General features: G+C 37.1%; 1 protein-coding gene across 2 annotated transcripts; it reads right to left on the reverse strand.

Annotated features, from left to right (window-relative positions):
• Nucleotides 1-3,520: 3,520 nt before the first annotated feature.
• Nucleotides 3,521-11,995, reverse strand: tkfc (triokinase/FMN cyclase). Of its 2 annotated transcripts, XM_052602529.1 has the most exons (16): nucleotides 11,892-11,995; nucleotides 11,529-11,718; nucleotides 10,353-10,645; nucleotides 10,174-10,252; nucleotides 9,956-10,045; nucleotides 9,627-9,661; nucleotides 9,203-9,287; nucleotides 9,023-9,112; nucleotides 8,719-8,835; nucleotides 8,310-8,426; nucleotides 6,729-6,866; nucleotides 5,666-5,772; nucleotides 5,438-5,541; nucleotides 5,267-5,300; nucleotides 4,454-4,546; nucleotides 3,521-4,359 (listed from the first exon to the last, which is right to left on the reverse strand). In XM_052602529.1, exons 1-16 carry the CDS (start codon nucleotides 11,895-11,897, stop codon nucleotides 4,207-4,209), a joined length of 1,731 nt encoding a protein of 576 aa, XP_052458489.1. In that variant the 5' UTR covers nucleotides 11,898-11,995; the 3' UTR covers nucleotides 3,521-4,206. The 2 variants fall into 2 exon arrangements, with proteins under 2 accessions (XP_052458489.1, XP_052458490.1); XM_052602530.1 differs by lacking the exon at nucleotides 4,454-4,546 and having other exon boundaries at nucleotides 4,216-4,384.
• Between the last annotated feature and the right edge of the window lie 326 nt (nucleotides 11,996-12,321).

Here is a 12,321-nt window from a genome sequence, read left to right on the forward strand (position 1 = left end):
CATAAGGGTGGCCATGGAGGGGCCAGCAACCAGTCTGGGGTGGCCCAGAAATCTTTATTATTTCAATAGAAAAATGTGTTTGACTATGATGTACTGGACTGTTTTAGTGCCTAAAACACAACAGAGTACATTTAATTTCAACTCGTGAATTAGAAAATGTAATACTGAGTGAATTTGACAATTTGTGCATTATACCTAACCAGGTATTTTAATAAAGGGGCTCACTATAGCTTTATTGCTCATTCAGTTTCTTAAAACTCCCAAATGCTTGCTCTCCAATATTGCATACTTTTAGATGAGACATGCAGATAGTGATAAAATGTGAAAAAGACTCGAAGTTAACTAAATGCTAGAATATAAAATTAGTTATTTTATGCGTTTAAATGGTTTCAATTTGTCATATTTTTAGTATAAGTATACTGTGCTCACATTTATTTGTGCATTAAATAATAAAAAAAATGTTTGTCTGATTGAACCTTATGATCTCGAATTGCAGAATATATTTTAGAACATGCATTTGAGATACGTTATTGTATGCTGCGTATAGCCTACATGCACATTTTGCAGCTTTAATCTTTTTTTTTTTTTTTTTTTTTTAATTTCATGACTTAGCTGACGACAGAATTAAGTATGCTCATAGTTTCTTGAGCGGGTTTTTTTTTTATGATGAGGTGATATAGGGCATGCATATTTTCGTACTGTTGAAGAGTGCACCGTGAACAAAGTAAAACGGCTGATAAGACCGGAAAGTGTGTTTTACCGACATATAGTCTGAACAACATCTCATCAGACCGCAGTTCACAGTTGATCTATCTACTGAAGCTGATTTGGCTTCTGTAGCTTTTCCGCTCGTTTGACTCGCGCCTGATGCTGAGGTGAAGTTCAAGTGCGTGTGATCATAAAGAGATACGCCGGTTCCGCGTCGGGTATTAATAAAAAATGCATTTCTTGTCAAGAAAAAAGTGACAAAAGCTGAAGTTTTGATTGACCAAGCTTTCGTCCACCCCTTGCTCCGCCCCTGGGAGGAGGTTCATGATCATGTAAACCTTCAGAATCAGAATCAGAATGAGCTTTATTGCCAGGTATGTTTACACATACGAGGAATTTGTTTTCGTGACAGAAACTCCACAGTACAACAGAATGACAGCGACAGAACATAAAACACATAATAAAAGAATAAAAAATGCAAATAAGTAGATAGTGAATGACAATATACAAATTGACAATTGTAGGCAGGTATATTACAAAATGCAGTTATGTATGTACATGTGTATTATGTGCAAAATTTAAGTGTATACTAAGTATGTGTGTTAGATAAATAAGTGTATGTGTATATAAATATAAAGTGTAGTGTGTTCGCAGTTATTATCAGCTGTTCATAAGATGGATTGCCTGAGGGAAGAAACTGGTCCTGTGTCTGGTCGTTCTAGTGCTCAGTGCTCTGTAGCGTCGACCAGATGGCAACAGTTCAAAGAGGGAGTGTGCTGGATGTGAGGGGTCCAGAGTGATTTTGACAGCCCTTTTTCTCACTCTGGATAAGTACAGTTCTTGAATAGAAGGGAGGGTTGTACCAATGATTCGCTCAGCAGTCCGGACTACCCTCTGTAGTCTTCTGAGGTCAGATTTAGAAGCTGAGCTGAACCAGACAGTTACTGAAGTACAGAGGATGGATTCGATGATGGTGGAGTAGAACTGTTTCAGCAGCTCCTGTGGCAGGTTAAACTTCCTCAGCTGGCGGAGGAAGTACAACCTTTGCTGGGCCTTTTTCACAATGGAGATAGTGGTGCCCAGGAACCTGAATGACTCCACTGCAGTCACAGTGCTGTTCATGATGGTGAGTGGGGGGAGTGCAGGGGGTTTCTCCTGAAGTCCACGATCATCTCCACTGTTTTGAGCGTGTTAAGCTCCAGGTTGTTGAGAGTGCACCAGACAGCCAGCTCTTTTACCTCCTGTCTGTAAGCAGACTCGTCACCGTCCTGAATGAGGCCGATGAGTGTGGTGTCGTCTGCAAACTTCAGGAGCTTGACAGAGGGGTCTTAAAGGGTTAGTTCACCCAATAATCAAAATTATGTAATTAATAACTCACCATCATGTCGTTCCAAATCAGTTAGACTTCCGTTTATCTTCGGAACACAGTTTAAGATATTTTAGATTTATTAAAACTGTGTGAACGGTATAGGTGTCCATGTCCAGAAAGGTAAGAAAAACATCTTCAAAGTAAAGTTAGTCCATGTGACATCAGAGGGTCAGTTAGAATATTTTGAAGCATCGAAAATACATTTTGGTCCAAAAATATCAAAAACTGTGACTTTATTCAGCATTGTCTTCTCTTCAGTGTCTGTTGTGACAGAGTTCAAAACAAAGTAGTTTGTGATATCCGGTTCGCGAACGAATCATTCGATGTAACCGGATCTTTTTGAACCAGTTCACCAAATCTAACTGAATCATTTTAAACGGTTCGCGTCTCCAATACGCAAATTTTTGCTAATTTTTATTTTTATTTTACAGTGCTGTTCCAATATACATAAGTAGGTGATGCATCAAAGAATCAGTGATATATAGTGCTGTACCTGAACATACTCAAAACAACAAAATAATACATATTATTTTCGGTCATCGTTCCTCTCAAAAGGCACCAGGTAAATGTACTTCATTGATACCCAGTGCCTCTTCTAAAGGCGACCTATTGTTGGTAGGCTGATGGATGCCACATTGGCAAAGGTATCATTATCCTCCTAAACTGCCTGCTTTATTTCTGAAAGCCGTATATCATTACTGGCTCTCACCATTTCCACCACTGGCTACTCCTGCTAGGCGGTCAGCACACGGCCACCCCTATGGGGTTTTCAGTCAATTCTAAGCATAGAACAGGGTATACTGTATTGACAAAGTAAAGCTCATACTGTAAGAATACTGTAACATATTTGATGAATTTACATGCATTACAATTTTCTGTAAGTTTAACGTTAAAGAATAGTATATATCCTCCACACTTACCAGTTTTCTTGGCAAAAAGTTGAATGATAGAATTTACATTTGATCTTTTATATTTGGATCAACTTATCTGGCAGCCACTGCCATAGTAAGGACTCAGTTCACCATACGAGCAACGATGGTGCTCCAGACTTCATTAGAGACAACAGGCCCCATGCCCTCCTCTCTGATGGATCCGTTGTCCACAAGCTCTTCCTATTCCTTGCTGTCTATCTTGCTCCGTGTTGAAAGAAATTTCCAGTGTTGACACACCCACTTTTATATATAGCATCCAATTGTGATTACCACTGTGAAATCAATTAGCAAGGAGTATTCATTGTGTGGTAACATGTAATTTAGATGTTTGTATAAACACACATTTTATTTGTGTAGTTCTCGAAATCCATATACTGCATAGGTTTACCAAACGGTTCAGTGATGAACCATTAAGAGCAGTTGGATTAAGTGTTGGTCAAATGAATTTACTCAAATCAGAAGAGAAGGATATCAAAAGAATTGTGAGCGTTGCATTATTAAAGACAATTACTTCATATGAAAGGTATTTATTTGATGACACACTGATTATGTGTGGTGAAAAAGTTAGTGTAATTTTGTGTATTGTACTTAGTAAATTGAACACATGATTACATGTTAGGAAAAAAACTGCCCTTTTGAATATCTGCTTTGAGTTTTGTACTAACAGTTGTGAGTTTTACCACATACTTGAGATAATACCATAGCGATCAACAAAAACTCTAATAAACAAATTACATGCATTAAATGAACATAATTGTTTACAATAGTAAAAGAGCTAAAAGGCCCTAATTTTAACACAGGTTGGTATTAGTCACACATTGTATCATTAATGTAAGTGCATTGGTTAATTTTTCATTATTTCCAGCATTAAAAGCTAAAGCTAAAAAGTGCAAATTCTCCCAAACTAGTGGCACCAAATTGCAGTGCAACATTTTTTAAAAAGGCTTCTTGGACCAAACTCACACACAAACTTGATTGAGCCAATGCTTCTATGTTGGCCAAACATAATTAAGTGTTGAGCAACAGTTTTTACACTCTTTGTAATGATGTCAACCTACTAAAAAATCACCTTTAACAGGGAACGGAGAATGTATTTTAAAATAATCTTGAAGATCATCAATAATCAAATGTTAGCCATCTCCGTGTTGTGTTTACAGCCTTTTGCATTACTGTTCCTTAAGAAACTGTTGGTGAGCTCTAGGCCTTCAAAGCGCTGAGTATAGCCTTCAGGATGGCAGCTACTGCTACAGCACCAGGGTCAGGCTGGGTCAAATGTTCAGACGCAACGTAACTGGCACGTCCAGCCCTTGCAGTGAGATTGCGTGTAGATTCTGCTCCCAAATCAGCTTTCTGTTACAGATAAGCAAGAGGCTATCTTATAGATTAAAGAAATTATGAGAAAACAGGAAAGAAAAAATGGTTAAAGAGGTATTAAAGTCCATACCTCCACTGCTGATTGTAGTATAGCTATGTGGCCACCAGGAGGCGCCGTGGAAAGTTTCATCAACTCTTCCACAGCAGGGCACAGGGCATCAAGCTAAAAGATAACACGCAGGGTCAGTTTTATCAATGATTTGTAGAGCTATCAAAGACTTGATTTACTGAAGGTCCTCGGATAAGACTATTTCAAAAGAGCACAGCTCAAGAAATTTTTTATTTGGGATCAAATATTGATATTCATAGATATATAAACAGTAGTGTTGATCAGTACTATAATACACAGATTTACCCAATAAACTTGATTATTAAATGTTCAATATATTCTGACATGTAAACAGGGATCTACACAAAGGTCGTGGGTCAGTATGATTTGTTTTTAATGAAATTTATTTTATTTTATTCAGCAAGGACACATTAAATTACTTAAATATGACAGTGAAGAGTTTTACTTTGTTTAAAAAATGTTTTAAATGAATACTTTTTAACTTTATATTCATCAAAGAATCCTTAAAAAAACAGTTTTCACAAAAACTATTAAGCAGTACAACTGTTTTCAACATTACCAAATTAAAAATAAAATGTTCCTTGAGCACCGTATCAGCATATTGTATTGATTTCTGATCGATCATATGACACTGAAACTTGAGCAATGATGCTGAAAAATATATTAAAATAGAAAATTGTGATTGTAAATGTTGACAATGTAATTCATGCATACGTTACCTAATCTACATTTACTATTTAATAACTCAGATTACCACAACTACCACAGTTACTACAACTAAAATATGACTCTTAATTTGTGTTTCAGTCCTACCATGGTCCGGTCCCCTGGTTCAGCACCTCCATATCTGTTGGAAAGCATGGAAAAATGTATATGTGCAATAAAGTCTTTATACTAGAATGTTACTGTAAACTTAACGATGAGTATAAAGAATAAAGGAAAACAATTCAGACTGAAAGTGTTCAGCTAGTATTTGTCACTGACCTCTTCATGGCTTCTGTCCCAGCATGCAACGCCTTCGCCCAAGCTGCACCATCACTGCTTTGCATGAGATGAGGGGCAGCAGCAGACAAAAAGAGGCAGTATAACTGGGGAGAAAAAGATCAAGGGTACTTTGGCAATTTCATGAGAAAGACTATTTTGTTTCAAGATTTTTTTAAAGTAATTAATCAACTCAAGTCAAGTGTTTGAACCTGATGTACATTCACATACCGCCCCTGATGATCCTCCCATGCTTTGCTGAACCAGCAGAGCAAGATCTGCTAGAAGCTGGCCATGGTTCCCAGGGATTCTGTAGGTGCGGAGCCACTCCTGAATGGCTGAAGTAAACCACATTTAGAGGTCAAGTAAAACAATCGTTTAGGGTGCTTTCACACCTGCCTCATTTAGTTTGGTTGAATCGTACCAGAGTTCGTTTCCCGCTTTGGTGCGGTTCGTTTGGGCAGGTGTGAAAGCAGCAATCGCACTCGGCTGTGCACCAAAGGTGGACCAAACAAGCTTTCAAACGAACTCTGAAACGGTCTGTTTGTGGTGAGAATGTGATCCGACCTCGAACAAACCCAACTGCAAAAAGTACTGATCATTTTTGGACTAAACCAGCTGCCGTAGTCAGCTGCGCTGTGCATTATGGGATGAGGAAGTGTTTGTAGGAAGGGTTTGGCAGCTCGTGGACAAACTTGGAGTAGTGAAGAGGTGCGGAGCCTCATAGAAATTTGGTCTGATGACCATGAGCATGTCAGAGTTAAGAAGAATTAATGCACGCTTCCGCTTGAAGTTACGAGCGATGGCCGCTCGCCATTTGCAGTGCATTAGAACGTTGTTTTCAAGCCGCATCCGCACTTCATTATAGAAATGTATTGTTTGCATATCGTGGTGTATACAAAAAATGTAATAGATTATGGCCAGGGACAAAACCAGCCCGTGCAGTCGTCTCTCCATAGTTGTGTTGTCTCTGTGTTTGCTGGCTTTTCCTCTTATGTTCTGACCAATCGAAAAGCAGTTTAGGAAATACGTCATGGCCAATGAGTGATGTGGATGTTGTCATGTGACTGCATTTTGGTTCATTTCAACTGGTTCGGACCAAAGCAATCAGTGTGGTGTGAAAAGGAACCAAAAAAGCTGAAAAATGCTACAATGTATAATTTTTTGCCCTTGGTTCGGACCAAATGAACCGAACTAGAGATGTGAAAGCACCCTTTAACACACATAAAATTACCCAACATGTTGGTTTGAAAGATTGTGAATCAATATGTTGGTTTAAACTAAAATGTTTTACCATTAGCGACTAGAGCATGTGTGCTCCCACAATCTCCATCTCCTGCTGCACGGTCCAAAGCATTGAGTTCCTCTTGGTGCTGCAGGAGGATCTTGCACACGGACTCCAACACCAGACGAATGACTGAAGACAGCGAACCTGTGGATCAGAACCACTGTGTGGAAGTGTTTCAGGTATATACACTACTGTTCAAAAGTTCAGTAAGATATCTTTTTTAAAGAAATTATTTTATTTGACAAGGAAGCATTAACTGATCCCAGTGACCGTAAGGACATATACTATAATGTTATAAAAGATTTATATTTCACATAAATGCTGTTTTGAGCTTTCTATTCATCAAAGAGTCCTAATTAATCAATTAAAATGCAAAACTAATTGTTACTTTAGAGTGTAATAGTTTCTCATAATAGTGGTGTTTCCACTTTATTTTTGATTAAATAATTGCAGGCATGGTGAGCAAAAGAGATTCAAAAACATAAAAAATGTTTACCTACCAAAAACTGATAAAAAAAAAAAAAAATGTATCATGTTAATTTTCATTACAAATATTATATTTATTAGTGGTTGACCGATATTGTTTTTTTTCTTTTTTTGACAGCCGATGCCGATATCTTTGAAAGAAGGGGGGGCCGATAGCTGATATAAAGGAGATATAATTGTTTTTACATTTGAATTCATATATAAGAAATTTGAAATCATTTGATAATGGATTTAAAAATAAATGTGTAAAATAAACATACTTATACTTTTGGTGACAAAGTATTTTTCTGAAATAAATAAGTATTTTATAAAAAATATTATTAAAAAGGAAGTTAACACTGTAACCAACAGAGCACACAGGAAGTTTGTGTGCACTGGGAATAATATTTTTCAAATAAAGCCAGAGTAATACTCATTTTACAGCACACAGAGAAAATGACATGAATATGACAGCAAGCAAATGCATAAACCGTGGCATAATTTGAAATCACGAGTTTGAAGCATTCAATTCACACGGACCGACCGTCACACAGAGAACAGCTGGATTCGACTAAGTTTGCAAGGTTTTTGAAATTAAATGTTCATTAGTAACTCAAATATTTGTTGTAATGAAATAAATGCATATTTGCTTAATGCTGACGGCAAATGAGAAAGTATTATAATGTTTGCCTTTCACTAATAATATAAAAGCAATCGTTATAATACTTTTTCTATACATTAATTCCTTTGTTTAACCGTTCTATCTGATTATTAGACACTTCTGTCCATATTAAACAGAACTGTTAAAGAGGACATCAAACAGGATGGAGAATGTGAGCACTTGTGCGCTCAGGTGCTGCCTTTCTCAGCACAGTCAAAATAAAAGTCCTGCCTCAAAAACATTGACCAGGCAGAAAAACTTATCGGCCGATGCCGATATTTTAAAAAATGACAAATATCGGCCATGGCAATATATCGGTTGACCACTAATATTTATATTACTAATTAAATAATTAGGTTTAAATGTATATTTAAATCTGAACTACATAAAATGAAATGGAAATAAACTGAGGCATTTACGACATGAACAATTAATATATTGTTTGTGTCTCTGTCTCTTACCTTCATTATAATTATCTGAAGCTGCAACAAGTTTTTCTTCAGGTTTTATGAACATGTTCCTCCCACTCAGAGAGGTTTTGCTGAGGTTAGGCCAGGCCGGGGCTGTGGTTTTAGCATCTGAGAAACAAATCAGAGATTCTTTACAATATTTGCACTGCGCTACACAAACACACACGTATATACACACACACACACACACACACATATATATATATTCACTACATTTTAATTTCAGAGAATACTTGCAATTGAGCACTGTTTTTTTTTGCAGTTAAACATTGTTCATGGATTTAATTTGGTATTATTTTAGTTGTATCTATCATATTACTCTATGTTTGAGAATAAACAAATGATTGCAATCTCATCCAGGTAAATATGCTTGTGAAAAATGGTTTTAAACGGAACACACCAAACAGCCTAAGCATCTCTTCATCAACCTTCATTAAAGAAAGAGACATTCCCGCCATTTCCAGTGATGTCATAAATGTTCCCGACATCACCCTGACAACCAGCACACCACGCTCCTCTGAAAATGACAACAATCGAATCAGACAATTTTCATAGTCATGAAAATAAAGAAAACTCTTTGAATGAGAAGGTGTGTCCAAACTTTTGGTCTGTACTGTATATATATAAAGTCTAAATAAAGCTGAATGTTGTACATCTAATAAATATTACAATATATATTATGTTTTGTGCTACTTGAGTCTCACCTAGGCAGTGAACAGCCACTTTAGAAACAACAGCTATTTCCAAACATGAGAGTGCACCAAGATTATTCACACACAGCACCACCTTGTCTCCTGTGCATTTAAACCAGAGAAATACAGGTTCAAATACACACTCACGTAAACACACTCGCACCTTCAGAATCAACCCTGTACACATCTTACCTGATTTCAAGGACAGATGTGATTTGTTTGAGGAATCAGTTATGTGACTTATTATAGTTTGCACAACTTCATCAGCAGAGCCCACCTGTATATATAAAACAAACAAACAAAAAAACATCTGAAAGACCATACACTGCTCTTTATTGTAGGGATTAGTAACCCTTTATTTTAGTGTCTCTTAACTAGTTGCTTATTAGGGTGCATATTATAAGAATATTAGCCATTTATCAGTACTAATTATCACATATTAATGCTTTATTGTTCATCGCTAATCCTACCCAATACCTAAATTTAACAACTACCTTACTAACTATTAATAAGCAGCAAATTAGGAATTTACTGAGGGAAAAGTTGCAGTTAATAGTGAATAAGTGTTTCCTATTCTAAAGTGTTACCGGATTATCGTCACGTTGAAAATACTCACTTTTGATCTCTTAATACCTGGTTCTCCATGGATCCCTATTCAAATAAATATATATATTTTATGAATAAATGTAATATACATACATGCAAGCATTAAATTGATCAAAGGTGACAGTAAACAGACTTTTAGTATTGCAAAAGATTTCCAGTTCAGATAAATGCTATTTATCACAGTTTCCATAATAATATTAACAAGTTCAGCTATTTTCACATTGATAGTAATAATAAATGTTTTCCAAGCACCAGGATCATGTGACACTGGCTGCAGAAAATTCATAAAATTACTGCCGAATAAATTATTTTTACTCTTTAGCTGTTAACCTCTCTTACCCAGTCCCAGCTCCATCTCTCCTGGTGGAAGCTGGAAAGATGGAAGGCATCCAGGCACACTGCATGGAGACAGACTAACACCCAGCGTACCTGTAAAAAAAAACTAAATATTTTTCACATAGGACAGCGGATGTACATCCACACCGGAAACAAATTTATTGCAGGACTGCAACATTTATTCTTAGCAACCCAGAAAGTACTATGCAGGTTTTTCTCACCAATATTTTTTGTTGCTTCGTTCACCCGTGCAACAATTTCATCCAATGGACAGCCTTTCTCTGCCAGAGCTCCAGCGATCTAAATATAAAAAAAGCATTCCTTAAAATAAACAATTCCTGTTTTGCCATAATTGATGATTACTATTCTTTAATGCCGCCACTCAAACTCATTATAGTACCTTATGAATGAACACAGTTCCACACAAGCCTCTCCTGCCGGCCTTGCTGGGCTGAACGAAAGCGCAGTCATCGGCCACAATCACCATGTCCACATGCACACCCTGTAACCGGGCCTGTTCGACAGCTATGCCAAAGTTTAGGCGGTCACCCGTGTAGTTCTTCACGATGAGCAGGACTCCCGAAGCACCTCCCTTCCACAGAGTCAGAATGGCAGCCAGCACACTGCCTGGAGGAGGAGACGCAAATACTGCTCCCGCCACAGCTCCGGACAGCATTCCCACGCCAATATAACCTGAGTGAGAGGGAGATCTGTCAGGTCATAATAGTTCAAAATAAGTGTCTGTCGCATGCATAAATGTACACTACTAATCAAACATTTGGGTTGGGTAAAATTGCTAACTAAGGCTGCATTTATTTGCTCAAAAAATACAGTAAAAAAAACATTTTAAAATCCAATTTATTCCAGTGATGACAAACCTGAATTTCCACCATCCATTACTTTGGTTTTCAGCGCCACGATTCTTCAGAAATCATTGTAATATGCTGATTTGCTGCTCAAGAATATTTCTTATTATTATAAATGCTGAAAACAGGAACAAATATTTTGTATGGTAACTAACACCCCCCCCCCCCCAAAAATAACTGTTACTACAGTTATTGTTTTTACAGTAAAATCATAATAAACAAAAATCCCCTTGAAACTGTACAAGAAGCTTTAATTTCTTTCTTATGATAGTGGTGGCTATTTTACAGTTTACAGCAACACTAGCAATGTAGGTTTATTTCCACTAAAATGAAATGACTAAGCAAAATTAATGTGTAATTACATTTTTTTTTTTTTTTTAAAGTCACCTAAGAGGGTAATTAAAATAAATGTCTATAAAAATCCTGACTGGAGCATCTCTATAAATAATTAAACTAAACTAAACTTAATATTTATATATTTTAAAACATTTATAATAACGGATTCGGATTCCAACTGACTACATTAGGGTACAGCAATCAATGTATTTTTAAGAGCTAAATAAAGTAGAAAAAAATAAGCATGTGCGTGTATGTACCAGCAAGCAAGAGACATAAGAGAGTGACTCGGTTTCAAATGGACACTAGCGAGGGTTTAAGGTACATTTGGGACAGGGCCAGAGAACCAGAAGAGGGAGGGGCTGGTGTATTACCTGCATGCGCGGGTTCGTGGCCGGATCCTCCCCCGGACAGGAGCGCTACCTTTCCCTTAATGCTCTCCAGATCGGACCGCAGCACAACTCTGTGGCCCCGCAGCAGCGCCAGATCCCCGTTACTCCTGACGAGACCCTCCAAAGCCTCGTCCACACACTTGTCATCTGAGTTCAATAGTTTCCTACGCACCTGCCCCGACCAGAAAATATAAATTCAAGGCCTTTGCATGCTTAATTGCCATAATTTAGCAGTTACACACTGTTTTAAAATCAACACAGAGAGACTCTTAAAGTGTGTGTGTTTTGCTCTGTCAGCATTCAACTGTATTTTAAAATATTCATGCAGGAGAACCCGTTACATACCTCCATCACGCCTGCACAACTTTCGTCCTTTGGCTATGATGATCACTTCCGCAAACAAGCATCTAGATGACGTCTTCTTCCCATAGACAGTAAAAGTCTTTTTCTTCTTCTTCTTTTCTGTGGGTCTATTTGGAGGTGCATACGAGCTTTTAGGTGCATATCGCCACCTCCTGTGTAAAATCTGTATTCTGTTCTTAAGATCAACATTTTAAATGTATTTTAAAACATTTCGATTTGTATTTAATACATTTATGACTGTAAATTATTTGCATCCCATGTTAAATCATTCCATTCCTGCTCATACCTGCTCTACAGTCTTGACTTGGCATGTTTCACATAATCCTGTACTATGTTTACCTAGCTATTATATAAAGAGTCTAATTAAGTTTTGTATGTCTGAGTTTTCTAAAATAATTTGATCTTCTCTACT

This window comes from Carassius gibelio, chromosome A7, assembly GCF_023724105.1.
Source record: "Carassius gibelio isolate Cgi1373 ecotype wild population from Czech Republic chromosome A7, carGib1.2-hapl.c, whole genome shotgun sequence".
Classification (NCBI taxonomy): domain Eukaryota; kingdom Metazoa; phylum Chordata; class Actinopteri; order Cypriniformes; family Cyprinidae; genus Carassius; species Carassius gibelio.